The following is a 21,317-nucleotide window of genomic DNA, read 5'->3' as shown; positions in this document are numbered from 1 at the left end:
TGCTCTGTTGTGACCAGAGCCATTCTAGCGCCTGAGGCAGAGGCCATAGAGCCATCCTCAGCGCCGGGCAAACTCTGCTCCAATGGAGCCTTGGCTGCGGGAGGGGAAGAGAGAGAGAGGAAGGAGAGGGGGAGGGGTGGAGAAGCAGATGGGCGCTTCTCCTGTGTGCCCTGGCTGGGAATCGAACCCGGGACTCCTGCACGCCAGGCCGACGCTCTACCACTGAGCCAACCGGCCAGGGCCTTCAAACTAGTTTTGTTCGTTTTGTGTTTTTCTTCTTTGCAAACCAGTTTTTAATTTCTTCTTTTTATTCTGAGTAAATTAAGTTTCCTAGCCTTTTAACCCTAAAATAGATTGTTGGAGCTAGAAAAATTCTTAATGATTCCTTTAGCCTAGTTTCCTTGTTGTCTAAATATTGAGGTGAAGTTGTGAAGTTGTGGCTTGCCTAATTCTTTATTAATTTAGGGATCCTATGGTGATCTGAGCCTTAGAATGTGAAAGTCTGGCCTGTAGTGTTTTTTTTTTCTGTTGGTTTTGTTTTTTTGTTGTTGTGCAGGCTCATGCTCAGGTACTTTGGACTATTTTACTGCAATTGCTTTTTTGGGGGGGAACTAGAAATAGGGACTGCACGCTATGAAAGTGTTATTGATTGCAGTGCAGATGAAGTTCGCAGAAAATCTCTGGTTCTGAAGTTCCCTAAACAGCAACTTCCTCCCAAGAAGAAACGGCGAGTTGGAACCACTGTTCACTGTGACTATTTGAATGTGAGTATTTGCATTGCTGCTTTCTGATCAAATGAGATTCTCATTGATTGCCTTAGCCCTAAGCCATTGGTTCTGGACATAGCCTTAGGTTTTTGCTTTGTCCTTGCCCTGAAAATTATGTGTACTTTTCATTATAAGACTTCTAAATTACAGTTATTTAGCTAGAAAGTATTCTTGTTGTTTGATTTTTAGACAGTGTTGATTTTTAATCTGTAGAAACATTCTGATTTCTTGTTTCTCTTTAGAGACCTCATAAATCCATCCACCGGCGCCGGACAGACCCCATGGTGACATTATCATCTATCTTGGAGTCTATCATCAATGACATGAGAGATCTTCCAAATGTGAGTTTATTATATTCATATTTACAGTTTGGATGACAAGGTTCTTCTGTCTGTGATTGCATAGAGAAGGCAGTACAGTCCTAGGTACAAGAAACTCCTTATTCTTTGGGATGTAGTTTTTCAGTTTTGTGGGGGTTTTGTTTGTTTGTTTGTTTGTTTTTAAATGAGAGAAGGGGAAATAGTAAGACACAGACACCCACATGTGCCCAGACCAGGATCTACCTGGCAAACCCTGTCTGGGGCCAATGCTCGAATCAGCTAAACTATTTTTAGCACCTCAGGCTGATGCACTCAGACCAACCAGTCTATCCTCAGTGCCTGGGGCTGATACTCAAACCAGTTGAGCCACTGGCTGCAGGAGGGGAAGAGAGAGAGAAGGAAGGGGAAGAGGGGCAGGGAAAGAACCAGATGGTCGCTTCTCTTGTGTTCCCTGACTGGGGATCAAACTCAAGATATCCATACCCTAGTCTGATGCTGTATACACTAAGACAACTGGCCAGGGCCAGTTTTCTTTTTTTTAAACAGTTTAGTAGAGGAAACAGACCTCCATCTAGAAAGAGTCCTTTGAGAGTTGATGGCCAGGTAAGCAGATAAGATATAAGAGAATCTTCAGGAATTGGCTCTGGCAAGTGTTCTTTATTTATGGATGGTGTTGGCTCTTGTTTGCACAGACGTACCCTTTCCACACTCCGGTCAATGGAAAGGTTGTAAAGGACTACTACAAAATCATTACTCGACCAATGGATCTACAGACACTCCGTGAAAATGTACGTAAACGCCTCTATCCATCTCGGGAGGAGTTCAGAGAGCATTTGGAGCTCATTGTGAAGAACAGTGCAACATACAATGGTAAGAATCACCTGTTCTCTGAAGAGGTCACCTTTCAGATCCTTGTTTATCCCTTACCACATTCAAACTAGATTGGACTGACTGAAAGTTTCTAAAATGTGTTAAATGCATTTTGGAGTTATGAAAATCAGATAGTATACATTGTAAGTGTTTCATATGCAGCTGTTCCTTGAACAACACAGGTTTGAATTGCATAGGTCCATTTATATGCGATTGTTCAATTGACCCTCACAGTTCAAACCCACATCATTAAGGGTCAACTATATATTGCATCTTTTTATTACAACTTTTTAATGTATCCTTTGGAGAATTTGGAGTCTGTTGGAAATGAAATAATTTTATGGGGTGTACTGGGAGGAAGAAGTGAGCCTAGGTAAAAAGAAGGGAGAAACATTCAGTGTAGGTGGAACCTGTGCGAGTATATGTTTGTGATCATATTTGCTGTGTGTGAGTCTTTGATTTGGTCTGCAAATCTATTATAGGGGATGTTATATATCCACTTAGCTTAAAAGCTGGAAAGGCAAGAAGGAAGGAACCTTTCTGAGTCTTTAAAGGTGAGAAAACCATACAGCTTCTGCACGTAAAGGATAAAGTTTTCTGGTTTTCATTGTATCCTTGAGCACAGCTTTGTGTATAAGTGTAGGTATTAAAAGCAGGGGTCCCCAAACTATGGCCCACGGGCCGCATGCGGCCCTCTGAGGCCATTTATCCGGCCCCCGCTGCACTTCCAGAAGGGGTACCTCTTTCATTGGTGGTCAGTGAGAGGAGCACATTGACCATCTCATTAGCCAAAGGCAGGCCCATAGTTCCCATTGAAATACTGGTCAGTTTGATTTAAATTTACTTGTTCTTTATTTTAAATATTGTACTTGTTCCCATTTTGTTTTTTTACTTTAAAATAAGATATGTGCAGTGTGCATAGGGATTTGTTCGTAGTTTTTTTTTTTTAGTCCGGCCCTCCAACGGTCTGAGGGACAGTGAACTGGCCCCCTGTGTAAAAAGTTTGGGGACCCCTGTATTAAAGAGTACAGATAAGAGTACGAGTCATGGCTCTGCCTCTTACTAATTGAGTTACCTTAGACAAGTTCCTGAACTGCTTGTAGCCTCCTCAGTTTTCTCATCTGTAAATATGGGGCGGTTGTAGTACATAGATTTTAAGACCTTTCACAAGCAAGCCTGAGCCACTTATTTAAGTGTCATCTCCAAGACTGGCTCCCATTCCTACTATAGACTCCTACTATATATTTCAATATCCTAGGCCAATTTTTTATATACCTTTCCATAGTCTATGCCCTCTATCTGGAATGCCCTTTCTTCCTTTTCAGTGGTAAATTTCCATTCATGTTTCCAGACCAGTTCATGTCATCTCTTTATAAAGACTTATTCAAATTGCCCAAGGTATCCATTTTTTGATCTTCTGTGCCCCCTAGCAGAGTTAAATCAACTTTTATAGTTTTTACTATATATAATTATTTATATAAAATATATCTGATTCTTCCACCACTTTTACAGATACTGAGAGAGAGGCATAGACAGGGACAGACAGACAGGAACGGAGAGATGAGAAGCATCGATCGTTAGTTTTTCGTTGCGCATTGCAACACCTTAGTTGTTCATTGATTGCTTTCTCATATGTGCCTTGACCGTGGGCCTTCAGCAGACCCAGTAACCCCTTGCTCAAGCAAATGACCTTGAGTCCAAGCTGGTGAGCTTTTGCTCAAACCAGATGAGCCTGTGCTCAAGCTGGCGACCTTAGGGTCTTGAACCTGGGTCCTCGGCATCCCAGTCCGATGCTCTATCCACTGCGCCACCACCTGGTCAGGCAAAGACTGTATTTTATTCATCTTTGTATTCTGTGGCCTCTCAGAGTGCCAGACACATGTAAGGGAAGAATAAACTTGTTAGGCCCGGCTGTCATTTAAGCTGCAAGGACAAATACTTAAAAGCCACATTGTAAGAGAAATGGGAAGGAAAGAGTTGATTTTGAAAATACGGAATTTGTAATTTAATGACAAAATAACCTAGACATGTTTTCTTAGAATATATGTACCCTGATTTATTAATGTCATCCCATTACCATTAATAAAAATTTATTTAAAAAATAATAATAAATAAACAAATCACTTAATATAAAAAAAAAAAAAAAAAAAAGAAAATACGGAATTTGAGATATCTGGTTAATTTAGGTGGAACTCTTAGTAGAAAATTAGAAATTTAAAAGTTATATTTTTCTCACAGCCTTACATATATGTATATGTCATACATACAGCAGTGTTATCTATAGTCATTATGTATTACCTTACATCCCTAGTGGTTATTTATCATATAACTCGAAGTTTGTACCTTTTGACCACCTTCCTCCAATTCCCCCTTCCTCTGGTAATCACAAATCAGATTTATTTTTCCATGATTTTGTTGTTTTTTTTAGGTTCCATATATAAGTGAGATCTTACAGTATCTCCAGCCCATACCTCTCTTCTGAGCTCCATAGTCACGTTTCCAGTTGCTTGCCAAACATACCCATTTTTCATTGCTCCTGGAAGCTCTCCAATTACCTTATTTAGATTGATAACGTTACCATCCATCTAGCTATGCAATCTAGAAATGTTAGTCGTTTTTGATTCTACCCTCCCTTTCCCACACTCCTAGATCACTAAGTTCCATAAGTTGTACCTTCTAAACTTTGCTGGAACACGTCCCTCCCTTTCAGTTGTCATCACTCCTATCTTAGTTGAAGTCCTTCTCATCTCTTGTTTGACCTCTTGCAACAGCTTCGAAATATTTCCTCTGCTACTTGCCTTAATTCTTCACACTGCTGACAGGATATATTTTTTTAAAACACAAATTTGAAAAATTATCCTCCAGCTTAAACCTTCAGTGGCTTTCTATTTCTTATGAGACTTTTGTGATTTGGCCCCTCCTGCCCTTCCAAGTTTCATTTCCTGTTTTTCCTCAACACATACCTGTATTCCAACTGTATCAATCTAGTTCTGGTTCCTGCTGTGAAATGTGCTATGTATATTTCCATGAATTTTGCTTATTTCTGTGTCTTTTCACAATTCTTCCTCCCTCTGGAGTATTTTTCTGTATTATTGTCTGTCTGCCTGATGGACTTTTCTTCATTAATGACACTGCAAATGTCAGTCACAGCAAGCCTTCCCTACTCCTCCTTGGTATACAGACTTAATTGTTATAAAACAACTTACAACATATTTCATATGAAACCCCTCCATAGTTTATAGCAACCAGTATATCACTCTATTCACATTTACACTCAATTCTTAAAAGTTTCTTATGGAAATTGTCAAGAATATACAGAAATGGAGAGAAGAGTAAATAAATCTCAGTACAAATATTGATCAACTTACGACCTATGCAACTTACAACCATTCAACTTTATGACCACAATCACTAGCCACGACTGCTCCGCATCTGCCAGTGCAAGCGTTGCCCAGCTGGGCGTACGACAGTGTGGACCAGCTTCCGGCAGCACTACCATCTCCGTGTGCACCATTTCAACTGTTATCCCAGACTCGGTACAGCAATTTGTGTTTTGTGTCTTGGATATTTTTCATCAAACCCTCCCAAGATGTCTACCAAGAGGAAATTGTCTTTGCAAATATTAAATCAGTTGTACTGGTAATGCAGTGTTTTACTTAAACCTGACGAATAACCTGTAAAAATAAGAAACAAAATGGTGTAGAGATGATACAAATGGCATAAAATGAACAAAGAAAATTATGATATATAACAATAATGAAAGAAAATTATGATAAAATATGACTTAAAGATTTTTATAACATCATTTCACAGTACTGTACATATAGCCTACTCAACTTAGGACCAAATCATGTTACGACTGGTCGGAACCAATCATGATCGTAAGTCGAGCACTAGCTGTACACCTATTCATCCAGCTCAGCAGTAACTAGCATACGGCTGATCTTGTTTATTTTGTTTAGTCTGTATTTACAGACATAGTATTATTTCATCCATAGACACTTGAGCACTTAATATTTGTCTTACAATAATTTATTGCATGTCATTCTCTGACTAAACCAAGAACTGTCTAAGATAGGAACTATTTTCCTATTATTCTCATCATTGAACATGTCAAACATTTGTTGAATGAATAAACAAGTGAATGCTAAATTAATTAGTGATCAAGAAAAGAGCTGAGCTTTAGTCTCTGGGGAACACTTGCATGAAAGAATAGACAGAGGAAGATACGCAAAAAATGTACTGAAAGGAGGGAATAAGAATTACTGTCTAGATGACAATGTTTTAACTATCTTGGTGAGCTTAAATTAGGGCAGCCAGCAGCATGGAGTGTAGGAAATGGTTTGAGGATTGTCTAAAGCTCTTGTTAAGATTTTTGGAAACTAAAGTAATAGTCTGAGGTAGGATGAGGATTATTTTTAATGTTACTGATTTTAGAAAGGAAGAGGGAGAGAGAGACAGGAACATCAAGCTGTTCCTGTATATGCCCTGGCTGGGGATCGAACTTGCAACCCCCGTGCTTCAGAATGATGCTCCAACCAACCAAGCCATGTGGCTAGGGCTAGAGATTCTTTTATGATAAAGGCTTTGGATTAGCTGTATGTTGGGAGGACATCACAAACCATGAGTTCTGCAAACAAGAATTGAAGTCAAATTCTATATGCTAAGTATGGAAAGATTTAAAATCATATATTGATTTCCTCAGCCATCCTTAAACAAATTGTCATTCCCTATTCATAGTATTATTTTCAAGGTATTAAAGGCAGTGGTATCAACAATAGACCTGCTATGTGTGGATATACACAGATAAGGAGGGTTATAATTAGTTTATTTATTCATTATGTAGCTATTATTTGTTAGGCACTAAAAAGGGACATAATCCTGGTGTATCTGTAATACAGCAGCTAAGCTGGTACCTGGCCCATACTTGGTGCTTAACTAAATGTGGTAAAAGTGCTGGTGAAGTGTTGGTAGCTCTTGCCTCCCGTTTTTAACAGTTCCATCTCTTCTTTTTGCTCTATAATTAAGGGCCGAAGCACTCATTGACCCAGATCTCTCAATCCATGCTGGATCTCTGTGACGAAAAACTCAAAGAGGTGAGATATTTAAAATGATAAAGGCAGTGGAATGAGAAGCTGGTGGGTAGCGGGGTTGAGAGAGTAAGGAATGTAATAGAAGGAAGAGGAGAGAAATATAAGAGTAGCAGATGTTTGGTATGTTAGCATCTGGAAGGGACCTTAGAAATGATGATAATAGTACAATTCCTTCCTTATATAGATGGAAAAACTGAGGTCCGTAGAAGAAAATGACTTGTCCTGGGCATCATTATTATTAAATAGAGCTAGGATTAAAAGTCATCTGGAGCTAAGAGACTGTATTGGCAGGGAAGTGTGTGTGTGTGTGTGTGTGTGAGAGAGAGAGAGAGAGAGAGAGAGAGAGAGAGAGAGATAAAGAGTGAGAGACATATACACAGACAAGAAGGGAGGGAGACAAGAAGCATCAACTCATAGTTGTATTACTTTAGTTGTTCATTGATTGCTTTCTCATATATGCCTTAACTGGGGGCTCTCCAGCTGAGCTAGTGACCCCTTGATCAAGCCAGCAACTTTGGGCTCAAGCTAGTGACCTTGGGCTTTTCAAGCCAGCAACCTTGGGATTTTGAACCTGGGACCTCAGCTTTCCAGGTCAGTGCTCTATCCACTGTACCATCACTGGTCAGGCGGCAGGGAGGAATTTTAATTTTTAAAAGCTAATCTAGCTAGCTTGGCCTATGGTGGCCCAGTGGATGGAACATTGACCTGGAACGCTGCAGTCACCAGTTCAAAGCCCTGGGATTTCCCAGTCAGAGCACATACAAGAAGCAACTACGTGAGTTGATACTTCTTGCTCCTCCCCCCTTTTCTCCCTCCTCTTTCTAAAAATTCAGTTTAAAAAAATAAGATGGTCTATATTTGATTTTTTTACCAAAAAATATTGTACCTGATAAGCTTATAAAAATGCAATGATGATAATGATGTTAATATTGAACTAGACACTTTGTGAAAGAAGATAATCAAATGGCTAGTAAACATGAGAAGATTCTCAACTTGATTGATCATTGGGGAAATGCAAATTTAAACCATGATTAGAAAATACTACATACCCACCTGAAAGGCTAACATTTAAAAAGACTTAAAAAAAAAAGATTGACAATGCTGAGTGTTGGTGAGGATGTAGAGCAATTGGGACATAAACTTTTTCCTAGAACAGTCTGAAATGAATATATTGGACTAGGTTCTCTTAGACAAAAATCACTAATCAACAGTAATGTGGTCAGCATTTTCAGCTATAGTTTTACAGCAAAAGCAGAATGATATTAACACCTAACTTGGTGATGGTAGTTCTGTTATGGAAGATAAGGTTTTGATGCCCAGGGATGTATTTTTGGTGATCTACAAGAATAGAATACAGAATACCTAAGGTTGGTTGGTACATTTTTTTAAAATAAATTTTTATTAAAGTTGGTACTTCTTTAAATCCTTTCACTGGAATATCCTTTATCTGGACTTTTTGCCTGGAACTGAACAATTGACAGTTTATAGTTAGACTTTTTGGAGCAAGGGCAATAGACAGCTGAACCTTAAATTATTCAAATTACCTGTGGTGATCACACCTCAGGGAAACCTGCCTTTGTTTTGCTTTTTTCATGTCAGAAAGAAGACAAATTGGCTCGTTTAGAGAAAGCTATCAATCCCTTGTTGGATGATGACGACCAAGTGGCATTTTCTTTTATTCTCGACAATATTGTCACCCAGAAAATGATGGCAGTTCCAGATGTAAGTGGTCTCTGTGCTAAATATAAATATTGTGAAGATGGTACAGGGGAAAGGAAAGGACAGTAGCGTGTGCATGTGCATGTATGTCAGGGAGTCTAGAGGGTGGTGTTTGTCAATTCAGGATTGTTTATTAATCTAAAAATTACTTTTTTGCTCTACATGTGTATTATTATTGAAATCAAAGAGGCCAGGAATCTATGGATATAGAGAGATTTCTTTCTTCCTGTTGTTTACATTCAGTATTTGAATATTCCTGAACAGCCCTGGAGAGAAGCTAGTATGCCAGCTAATGGGATGCTTTGGATTTAGAGTTGCTTCTTGAAAAATGACAGTTTGATAATTGCCCAGTGTTTCTTGTCTTTTTTTAAATTTTTGTTTTTTTCAACTTTATGACAGGGCTGTCATATTGATTTTTTTTTTAAGTGAGAGGAGGGGAGATAGACAGAATCTTGCATGCGCCCCAGCCAGGATCCAACTGGGATCCACCCTGCAACCAACATCTGGGGCTGATGCTCGAACCAACCTAGCTATTCTCAGCACCTGAGGCTGATGCTTGGACCAACTGAGCTATCCTCAGCGCTCGGGGCTGATGCTCGAACCAACCTAGCTATCCTCAGCACCTGAGGCTGATGCTTGGACCAACTGAGCTATCCTCAGCGCTCGGGGCTGATGCTCGAACCAATCGAGCCACTGGCAGTGAGAGTGGAAGAGAGAGAAGGGGGAGAGGGAAGGGAGGAGAAGCAGATGGTCACATCTCATGTGTGCCCTGACTGGGGATTGAACCTGGGATGTCTGCCCACTGGGCTGACGCTCTATCCACTGAGTCAGCCAGCCAGGGCCTGCCATGTTGATCTTGTGTGCCATTTTATTGTAAGGATTCTGCCTAGGAATCCTGCACTAAGTTTCCTTTTATGTTTTAGTCATGTGTTGTATATGGGTAATGCTATAAAAGTTCTGGATGGGACTAGGGAATGAGAAATTTTCATTGTGAATGTGGAGCACAGGTTTTTATTTTATCCGGGCATAGGAACCCTTAAAGGATTATGTCAACCCCTTAAACTTCATGCAGAGTTTTGTGTGATTATGTGTCTCTCTGGGGAAAGGTTCTAGAGCTTTTGTCAGAGTCTTAAGAATATCTGTGACACAATGAAGGTTGAGAATTTCCAGTATAAAGAGTGGTTTTTATTTAATTTCTCATGCTTTCTTTTTACTAGTCTTGGCCATTTCATCACCCAGTTAATAAGAAGTTTGTTCCAGATTATTACAAAGTGATTGTCAGTCCAATGGATTTAGAGACTATTCGTAAGGTGAGTGATCTGATCTAAGATGTCTTTTTGGAATTAAGTAGTTTTGTATGTGTATCTGAGTACCTGATTCTTTTAATCACAGAATATCTCCAAGCACAAGTATCAGAGTCGAGAGAGCTTTCTAGATGACGTCAACCTTATCCTGGCCAACAGTGTTAAGTACAATGGTGGGTTATGTCTCCTTGTTTTTCTCTTTCCATCCATTAGTTAGCATTATTAAAATTTAAGTTCACAAAAAAGCCTTGAGCAGTGATAATTGAATCAATCAGGTGTCTTACTCTGCCTTTTTTTTCCCCCTGAGAGAGAGGGACAGGAACATTGAGCTGCCTCCATATGTGCCCTGACTGGGGATCGAACCCACAACCTTGTTTTGGGATGATGCTCTTAACCGGCTGAGCTCACTGGCCAGGGCTTACTCTGTGTTTTTTCAAGGCAGTCACATATTTTAGTGTGTGTGTTCTGTAAAGTGTGTTCATAAGGGTTTTTTTTGTTTGTTTGTTTGTTTTTTTGCAGAGACAGAGAGAGAGTAAGAGAGAGGGATAAATGGGGACAGACAGACAGTAACAGAGAGAGATGAGAAGCATCTATCATTAGTTTTTCATTGTGACACCTTAGTTGTTCATTGATTGCTCTCTCATATGTGCCTTGACCGTGGGACTACAGCAGACTGAGTAACCCCTTGCTTGAGCCAGCGACCTTGGGTCCAAGCTGGTGAGCTTTGCTCAAACCAGATGAGCCTGTGCTCAAGCTGGTGACCTCGGGGTCTTGAACCTGGGTCCTCCACATCCCAGTCCAACGCTCTATTCACTGTGCCACCGCCTGGTCAGGCCATAAGTTTTTTTGATGATAAAGCAATGAACACTATTTTTTAAACTTTGGAAAGCACAGAAAAATGAGATGAGAATAAAAATCAAGTGGGTAGTACTTTGGACTTTGAGTCATCACTACTTTCTGTGAGCTGTGAAAACTTACTTATGCCCCGGGCCCTTAGATGGAGCTTAGGGAAATAAATGTGTGACATACAGACCATGGTGAGCTTCTCTAGAGCATGGAGTTTTTACTCAGTATATGAGCTGATTGAATAATATATGCCAGGTTCTGTGCTAGCTACTTAATTCTACTGACAGGAAAGACATATATATATCACTGTCCTCATATAATCCACAATCCATTGAAAGGGAAGGCAGTTCAAGTGCAGCTTGGCAATGGCTATGTTACAAGGACATACAAAGTTCACTAAAAGCAAGGAAGTAGCTCCTTCACCTAAAGCTTAGGGAAGACTTCTTAAACCAGTTACTAAATTTTGGTTTTAAGTGACTCACTTGTTAAGTAAACATTGGTTGAGCACCTAATAGTTGTTGGCACTGATAGATGCTACAGATAGAAACTCAAATTAGATAACGTCTCTGCCCCCAACTTGGTTATAGTTTAGTTGGGGAAACAGAAAAGAAAAATTAAGGAACTTAAATATTATGCTAGATGCATGCAGAGTGCTAAAGAAACACAGAGACAGGGCATCTAAATCAGAATGATATTAAAAGCAGCTTTCTGGAAAAGAGTTTTCTTAAGCTGAGTTCTAAGGGATCAATGGAGTTTGCTAGTCAGAGAGGACAATAATACATAAAGACACACAGGTTTGAAATTACATTGTAGGCGTAGGGAACATGTTGTTGGGGTTGTATTAAGTGTACGTGTTGGTGAATGACTGGTTATCTGTAGAGAGCTCCACAGGAGCCAAGTCATAGAGGGCCTGTGTGCCAAATACCATAATTAAGAGTTTTACTTTACCCGATGTGGGGGCATGTTGAAGGAATGAAGCAGCAAGGTGATGATACCATGTAACTCATTAAGGGAAATAGAAGAGGGAGCTAAGGGCATTTGAGAGAATTGACTAGCATACTGAGGTCTCAATTTAAAATCTACATGGTTGTAGGGCTTTTCCCTGGCAACATTCAGCAACCCAAGTAGTATGGCTGTAAGTTTGCCAGATAGAAGGGACAGAGACTTGGAGGGAGGAGGTAGAGGAAGGACAGCTAGAAAGATAGATGAGGAAATGGGGATTCTCGGCAGGGACAACAGAATGGTCAGCATCGTGGAGAAATGAAAGAACAAGGCAAGTTTGGGGAACTCTATTTGACTTAGAACCTATATACTTTACTGGAGGAAAGGGTGGGAGATGGCCTGCATTTCCGTTTCATGCGGGTTGGGTTAAAAGAATGTACTTTTTCCCTTATTCACTTCTTATTGCTCATTGGAAATTATATGCCCTTTGTCAGATCAGTTATATATCCATTATTGTCTCCTGAAAACACCTAAAGCTAATCTGCCAGAATCCCAGCGATATAGAAGTGTTGGTAGTCTCACAGATGTCTGACAATGGTTATAACAAATGATAAACAAGCAAGGTATTAAGAAAGGCTGCTTGGCCTGGTGATGGCTGGCTTAAGATATGAGGAGCTTATGGAAGGCGGTAAGAAAGACCCAGAAGATGCTAACTGAAAAATGAGCAGAGGGCAGATGGACAGATCACAGAAGACAGAAATTAAATAGCTAATGGATGTAAGCATTCAGTTGTACCTAGGAATTAAAGAAATGCAAATTGAAACAAAAAGGCATCTTTTTTTCGCCATTAGATAAGCTCCATTTTTTTTTAGATTTTTTTTATTTATTCATTATAGAGAGGGGGGAGAGAGAGAGAGAGAGAGAGAAGGGGGGAGGAGCAGGAAGCATCAACTCCCATATGTGCCTTGACCAGGCAAGCCCAGGGTTTCGAACCGGCAACCTCAGTGTTTCCAGGTTGACGCTTTATCCACTGTGCCACCACAGGTCAGGCTCATTTTTTTTTTTTTGAATGGAAGAGTTCAGTGCTAGTGAGGCCGATGCTTTCACGTATTGCTATATTGTTGGTATAATATTGTAAAACATATGAAAAACTCTGGCAGCATTGAGAGATTTAACAATAGTTAAGGGAACAGACTTTATACAGGCTTGAATTTGAGTATTGGCCCCACTGCTTAATAGCAGTGTGACTTTGAGTATCTTAGCCTTTGTTTTCCCGTCTCTAAGATGGGAATAATAATGGTACCCTCCTCAGAGAGCTATTGTCAGGATTAAATGAAATGATGCCTGAGTTCTTAGCACATGGTAGTAGAACAATAATTTATCTTAATAAGAGATAGAGACAAAGATGTTTATGGTCATGTTATTTATAGTAATGAGAAATATACTAATGGTTAATATAAAGGGAATGTTGAGTTATTGTGGCATCTATGTGATTGATTATTATGTAAAGATTGAAAGCTTTTTAAAAGAATTACTAATGGCAAAAATGCTTGCAATGTTAAGTGAGAAAATCAGAACACAAAACTTTATTTCATGTCAGTTATGCTTTTAAAAATATTTATATATACACACATAGAAAAAAGGTTGGAAGGAAACATACCAATGTGATAATAGTTATTATTTCTAAGATAAAGGGTTAGGCTAATCTTTATTTTCATCTTTTGTGTGTTTTTCAAGTTTTCTGCTGGTAGGAAAAGCAGAAAACTTCCTAGAGGAGGTGACTTTTGAGTTGAATTTGGAAGGATGATGATTACAGTAGGCAATTCTTTATTGATCACCTACTGTGCTAGTCAGATAGTCAGGTAGAGAAGGGTAGAGAGGAAGATCCAGGCAGAGAACAAATGCAGAAGTAGATGAGTGTCTTGGATAGGGAAGTGCAAGTAGTTGAGTTTGGCTGGGGTGCAGAGAGGGAGCTAGTTTTGGTGGTAGGAGGTGAGTTTTTAAGGTAAATGGGATCAAATTATGAAAGGCATAGTGTGTCACACTAAACCTTTAAAAGGAAAGGGCCATTACAGGTATTTTAGTAAGATCATTCTGGAAACTATTTGAAGACTATATTGAAGGAGAATGAGGTATAGAGGCCAATAAAGAAACTATTGACAACAATCCAAGTTAAAAATACTGAGGGCTTGTACTAAGGTAAGTAGCAATAAGAATGAAAGACGGGGACAGATTGTAGAGATACTGAGGAAGTAGAATTGATATTTTCATAAGCAGTTGAAGTTGGGGGTATGGATAAAGGACAGAGAAAATTCAAGGTGATGCTAAATACTCATATGCTCTTGGTGAAAACAAATTGGTATAAACTCTTTAGAAGACTGTAAATGTTCACTCCCTTTGTCTAAGTAATTTCACTTCCAGGGAATACTCAACACAAGTTTGCAAAGGCACATGTGTAAATATACATATATTTGTAAATGTAAAATTATTCATAATTGCAAAAATGTGAGAGCATTCTGAATATCCAGCAACAGGAAATTGGTTAAATAAATTATGGTCATATGGTCATCTTTATGATGGAATACTATTTAGTTATCAAAACGGTAGATTATCAAAATATATTCTAGGCCCTGGCCAGTTGGCTCAGTGGAAGAGCGTCGGCCTGGCGTGTGGGGGACCCGGGTTCGATTCCCGGCCAGGGCACATAGGAGAAGCGCCCATTTGCTTCTCCACCCCCACCCCCTCCTTCCTCTCTGTCTCTCTCTTCCCCTCCCGCAGCCAAGGCTCCATTGGAGCAAAGATGGCCCGGGCGCTGGGGATGGCTCCTTGGCCTCTGCCCCAGGCGCTAGAGTGGCTCTGGTCGCGGCAGAGCGAGGCCCGGGAGGGGCAGAGCATCGCACCCTGGTGGGCGTGCCGGGTGGATCCCGGTCGGGCACATGCGGGAGTCTGTCTGACTGTCTCTCCCCGTTTCCAGCTTCAGAAAAAAATACAAAAAAAAAAAAATATATATATATATATATATTCTATATGTATTTTTGAAAACTAGATTACTCAGTAGTATATACAGAAGGTATTGCATATTCACATCCTCTAGAGGCCAGAGAGGAAACATAACTGAGTGAAATGGGCTCAGCACAAAGACTGATGAAGTAGAGATCACATACCCCACCTAACAGGATCAATCATTATTTAGCTCAGCTGTTGCCATAGAGTAGAATTACTAAAGGGATTGATGATAATGTTTACTTTATTTGTACTTAGGTATTTGAATTTTTAAATTCAGCACACAATACTTTTGTAAATAACAAAAGAAATTTCTATTTTTGGAAAGATGGGAAAATCTTTTTACTCTATTTTTTTTAGCACACACAAGAGAGAGAGACAGAGAGGGAGGTACAGACAGGGACTGACAGGAAGAGAGAGAGATGAGAAACATCAACTCATAGTTGCGGCACCTTAGTTGATCATTGATTGCTTTCTCATATGTGAGCCAGTGACCCTTGCTCAAGCCAGTGACCCTTGCTCAAGCCAGCAACCTTTGGGCTCAAGCCAGCGACCTTTTGGCTCAAACCAGCGACCATGGAGTCATGTCTATGATCCCACGCTCAAGCCAGCGACCCCGTGCCCAAGCCAAGATGAGCCTGTGCTCAAGCCAGCGACCTTGGGGTTTTGAACCTGGGTCCTCAGTGTCCTAGGCCAATGCTCTATTCACTGCACCACCGCCTGGTCAGGCAAATCATTTGGCATTCAGAATTGTGACTTGGGCAGCTGATGGTGCCATCAACTAATATAGGAAATATAGAAGGAGTGGTTTTGGAGAGGAAGTGTTTTGTATTGAGGTAGGACATTTGAGTGAAGATTTTTAGTAATTAGTTAGCTATATACAGGTTCAAAGCTCAGAAGAGAAGTTTGTACTGTAAATAGGGATGTTTTTTCAAATTACCAGCATATATGTAAATGAGCTCAAATAGGGAATAGGGTACATCTTTGAACCCCCTGGTGCAGTATTAAAATATAGCTGTATGTTTTTCTGGGTAGAAAGACCATAGCTTCATCAGATTATCAAAGTTGATGTGACTCAAAGAAGTTAAAAACCACTGTTTACTTAAGAATGAATGTAGGATTAGAATAGAATAAACAAATTCCAACATTTAAAGGATCAGGTGGAGGATACTGAGGAGTGACCAGAGAGAAAGAAGGAAAACAAGGAGAGAGCAGTGTCCTGGAAACCAAGAGAATAGGAGGCCAAAGAAAATGGTCGTTAGAAGAGCTGTTTCAGTGAAGTGTTGTAGTCAGAAGCCAGACTGCAGAGGATATGAATGAAAGGGAAGTGAGAAAGTGGCAACTGAAATTTGCCTGTGACAGGAAGAAGGAAAACTGATCAGTATGTTGAAGGGGATATAAGATAAGGTCCCTGTGGAATTGGGAAAACACATTGAGAAAGATTCTGCCCAGTAGCCTCTTATTTTCTCTCTCAAGTAGGAAATGGACGTGTGCTGAGAGTAGGTGAGATGGTGGGAGAGAGAATTTGAAGAGAAGTGTAGATAAGGGTTTGAATGATTTGTTGTAGGAAATATGAAAAGGAGCTGGCTTGGGGACATTGCAGAACTGTTGAGCAGCCTTTGAGGGTCCAGCTGAAGTTGGAGACCATTAATTTTTATAGCCACATCAGTTGGCACAGTTGTGTTATTTTCTTTGTCAGTGTTCATCAAACCAAGTTAGCAACCTTAGAAAGCAGATGACGGGGCCCTGGCCGGTTGGCTCAGTGGTAGAGCGTCGGCCTGGTGTGCAGAAGTCCTGGGTTCGATTCCTGGCCAGGGCACACAGGAGAGGCGCCTATCTGCTTCTCCACCCCTCCCTCTCTCCTTCCTCTCTGTCTCTCTCTTCCCCTCCTGCAGCGAGGCTCCATTGGAGCAAAGATGGCCCGGGCGCTGGGGATGGCTCCTTGGCCTCTGCCCCAGGCGCTAGAGTGGCTCTGGTCGCAACAGAACGACCCCCCCCCCAGGGGCAGAACATCGCCCCTGGTGGGCAGAGCGTCGCCCCCTGGTGGGCGTGCCTGGTGGATCCCGGTCAGGTGCATGCAGGAGTCTGACTGACTATCTCTCCCCATTTCCAGCTTCAGAAAAATACAAAAAAAAAAGAAAGCAGATGACAGAACTGATTCAGAATTGGGATTTTGTTTTCTGGATGTGTTAGATCAAGAATTGAAGGTGTTAGCAAGAAGGAAAAACAGGTTTCCATAGAAGTTGTACCTGTTTATGGTAAAAATAATAGTGATAGAGAAGAAGCCTTTTTTTCCTACAACCTCTCCAGACACTGGGAATTATCAGTATTTAAAAATCTTTGCCAATCAAATTATTTCTGTAAAATTCAAGTGTATTACTTAAACCAAAATTTTCCATCATGAAAAATTACATGCTCATTTTAAAACATCAAACCATATGGAATTATATCAAGTGAAAAAGAAAAATTTGTTTTTTTCCTCCTTCCATCCTGTTTTACAGTGTAGCCAATGTCAAGTTTGGTATGATGCAGTCTGGACCTTTTTTTGTACAAATAATATACTTTTTCCTTTTTTTGACAGAAAAAATAATTTATTTTACATATTTTATATTCTGTTCTATAATTTTTTCACTTGACACCATGTTATGGACAATTTTTCATTCATGTGACTGTGTTTCAGTAAAATCTGTTCATATGTGACTTAAAAAGGCAAAGGAGTTAAATGAATGTCATTATGAATGTTGCAGAAAAAAGATATCTAAATTGGATTTCCACTTTGTTTTTTAAAAATACTGTGGCTGAAGTGGGGGTAGATTGCCTGGTAGTTATTGTCATTTGACATTTCATTTCTTGAGACTCTGCTTTGTTGTTTAAGAATTTAGTTTCTGCTTAAATTTGTTGGGGAGTACACATCTGATGTACATAACTTACCTAGGCCTCTTTTACATACTGTGTTGAGCTAGGAGATAGTGATGCAGCAATCTGGTAGAAGGCAGCAGGCATCTCCCTGAAAGTCCCTACTTGTGATGAGTGAGATAGTATATGCCAGTAAACAAATATGCACCAGAAGATAGTAAAGCTATATACAAAAAAGTTCATGTTTTAAAAAAGTAGCATTTGGGGCCCTAGCTGGATAGCTCGGTTGGTTAGCATCGTCCTGAAGCACAGAGGTTGCCAGTTTGATACCCAGTCAGGGCAAATACAGGAACAGATAGACGTTCCTGTCTTTCTTTTCTCTCTCTCTCTTTCTCTCTCTCTCTCACTCTCACTCCCTCCTTCCCTCTCTCCTTCCCTCTTCCTCTCTCTAAAATTAATAAACATGTAAAAAAAATTTTAAATAGCATTTGGGGAAATGAAGGTTATTATTTACTAAAAGAAAAAGGAGACTTAGGAAAAGGGCTTTCTTTTAGCCCTAGAGTTTCTCTAATGTATTTTCATGGAGAAACAAAACAAAACCTTACCGTGAGGGATATAAATCAATGTTAACTTCCTCGTTTATTTTATATAAGCTATTATAGTAGGTATTGTGTAAAGTTGGGTGAAGAGTGTAAGAAAAATTAAAGGGCACAGATATACTTAGTGGCCTAAATCTAGTACAAATATTGATCGACTTACGACCTATGCAACTTACAACCATTCGACTTTATGATCACAATCGCTAGCCACGACTGCTCTGCGTCTGGCAGCGCAAGCGTTGCCCAGCTGGGCGTACGACAGTGCGGACCAGCTTCCGGCAGCACTACCATCTCCGTGTGCACCATTTCAACTGTTATCCCAGACTCGGTACAGCAATTTGTGTTTTGTGTCTTGGATATTTTTCATCAAACCCCTCCCAAGATGTCTAACAAGAAGAATTGTCTTTGTAAATATTAAACCAGTTGTACTGGTAGTGCAGTGTTTTACTTAAACCTGACGAATGTAAAAATAGGAAACAAAATGGTGTAGAGATGATACAAATGGCATAAAATGAACAAAGAAAATTATGATATATAACAATAATGAAAGAAAATTATGATAAAATATGACAAAATCATTTCACAGTACTGTACATATAGCCTACTCAACTTAAGACCAAATCGTGTTACAACTGGTCTGTCGGAACCAATCGTGGTCGTAAGTCGAGCACTAGCTGTAAGTGATTTCTGTAAGCCCCATAAAGGCAGGAACTGTGTTTGACTTATTTCACTAATGCTTAGGATGATACTTGGCACGTAGTACACACTCAGTATCTGTTGGATGAACTAATGACCAAAGATGAAGAGAGGTGCACTACCGGGAAAGAGTGGGCAGTGGTCTGCAGAAACCGTGGGGCTAGAGAGTTTCAAGGCAGATGCGAATGGCACTTATAAATATAACATGGCTTCTAGGATAGAGTCTGAACAGTGTTCACTGGATCCGGTAGTTAGCATGTCACTGTGGACTTGATGAGAAAAATTTCCCCAAAATGTTCTTCAGTACTGCCTCATTCAGTGACATAGTTGCTTCTTTCTGTACAGTCCCATAGAACTTTGTACATTATTGAAATAATGAGTTTGTGCCCTGGAATCTTCCCTGAGACAATGAAGGGCATCAAGGCAAGGATTTGTCTCTTGGTTTTTTTTGTTTTGTTTTGTTTATTTTGTTTTGTTTTTCTAATTTTGTACCACCAGAGCCTGGCACTATATCTGGCTTATATTAAGTGCTTAAAAAGGAAGAGTCAAGCCCTGTTACAAATTTTACTCCACAGGAAAAGTTGTTTTGAAGTGTCTATATTGTTATTTTTCTAATTGTTGTAGAGATATGAGATGAGTGAGATTAGCCAAGACTCTGTGTGTGTGTGTGTGTGTGTGTGTGTGTGTGTGTGTGTATGTGTGTGTGTGTATTTTAAGTTGATAAGTGGAATGGTGGTTCATTTGGAATTAAAGAAGCATTTTTTAGGTTTTGGGGGGGCTTTAATCAGAGAGGGACTACCCTTGCCCAGTCGGATGTATTACTCCAGTTCCCCTCCGGATAGTTTCTAGCTTCTTCATGTAGTCCAGATTCCGAGCAAAGTTCTCTTACTCTGATTTGAGAGATCAAACCTCTTATCTCAGAAACTAAACATCTTAATTTGCATTTGATCCATATTTAACATTATGTAAAGAGCCTAGTCTGAAAGATTATATTCACTTCTCTTTCACCTTTCCTGGAACTAGTAAATATTTAAGGTAAATATTTACTAGTTTGAGGTAAATATTTAAGACTCGGGAGACCCCAAGCTTATCTCTTTGGGATAAGCTATGCATAGTTGAATTTAGTAATTCTAGTTTCTTTATGAATCAGCAGTGCATATTTTTTGTCTTTTATTTTAAAATCTGACACTTATTTTGTTTTCAAAGCTGCCTATTGCAACTGGGATTTTATTTTTTAATTTTAGTGATTCACATTGGAATGCACCCACACTGTTCCCTGTCAAGATAATAACCTATGCTTGTTTTGGCAGAGTACTCATTTTCTTAGGAGGAAAGTTATTTTTAGTTTTTGTGGAAAGGTTCTCAAAGGAAATGTGAGCTTAGAAGTGATTATAAACCTCTTCTCTCCTTATTGTGGAAAACTGCTCACCAACTTGACTGGTACTTTTCTCTGACACCCTTCAGATACTTGCTTTACCTCTCTAACTGGGAACATGAAGCTTTTCTTTCTCCTTACATCACGAAAGAATTATCTTAGAAAAGACAAAAGGAATTTTCTTGATTTTAGTTGAATATCAACTTTCCAAAGCTGTCATTGGAATTACCACTATTTGAAGACATTTGGATTTGAATTATATATGATACTGTAGGTTACTGCCAATTGTTATTTGGAATGAGGCAGAATATATTTTTTGACAAAACATTTGTGGTTGCTTTGCCATGGTTTAATAGAGACAGAAAGAGCAAAATAAACTCAGAAAAGCATTTTTTTTTGTCACTGGGTAGATTTATCCTATAGGTCATTCATAGATCGCCTTATCTTTCATATTCATTTTCATGTCATTCTCAAAATTACTCTTTATAAATTAATTCTGATTTTCTGTATAGTTACCCTTGGAATTCAGTTTCTACTCCCCCCCCCCCCCCAACCCAACAATCTCAGCACTTTCATTCCCACAGTGGCCCTGTTACCTTTGTGGTCTCTTCACTGGACTCCTCTTTTGTTCCTAAGCTGTAAATCCTCAAGCTGATCGTATTACTTTTAGTAAACTCCTCATTGCTTCAGAGTATAGAGCAAGATTTTTAGTTTTAATGAAGTCGTTACAGATACTTTTGAGAGTCTGACAAAGAAACAGATTTTTCTACCCAGAAAAATTTATATTACATACAGACTTTTGTTTATAGTTTCAGGAGATTCATGGATCTGTTTCTCGTTACCGTCCTGTTCAGAAATTCCTGGTGTAGAGGTAGAGATAAGAAAACACCTGGGTATTTTTGTCCTTTTTTGGTGGTGTTAACGGGG

At 39.6% G+C, this 21,317-nt stretch overlaps 1 protein-coding gene across 8 annotated transcripts in view; it reads left to right on the top strand.

Annotated features, from left to right (window-relative positions):
• Nucleotides 1-21,317, top strand: part of TAF1 (TATA-box binding protein associated factor 1) — a 114,223-nt gene that overhangs the window by 32,760 nt on the left and 60,146 nt on the right. For all 8 annotated transcript variants that reach the window (XM_066357606.1, XM_066357607.1, XM_066357608.1 and 5 more), the window contains 7 exons: nt 656-764; nt 1,010-1,108; nt 1,780-1,957; nt 6,986-7,053; nt 8,650-8,772; nt 9,987-10,079; nt 10,162-10,246. In XM_066357606.1, the coding sequence (XP_066213703.1) occupies nt 656-764; nt 1,010-1,108; nt 1,780-1,957; nt 6,986-7,053; nt 8,650-8,772; nt 9,987-10,079; nt 10,162-10,246 (755 nt within the window). The remainder of the gene's footprint in view (nt 1-655; nt 765-1,009; nt 1,109-1,779; nt 1,958-6,985; nt 7,054-8,649; nt 8,773-9,986; nt 10,080-10,161; nt 10,247-21,317) is intronic.

Source organism: Saccopteryx leptura, chromosome X (genome assembly GCF_036850995.1).
Source record: "Saccopteryx leptura isolate mSacLep1 chromosome X, mSacLep1_pri_phased_curated, whole genome shotgun sequence".
Classification (NCBI taxonomy): domain Eukaryota; kingdom Metazoa; phylum Chordata; class Mammalia; order Chiroptera; family Emballonuridae; genus Saccopteryx; species Saccopteryx leptura.
This window is presented reverse-complemented; position numbering and strand designations above follow the sequence as displayed.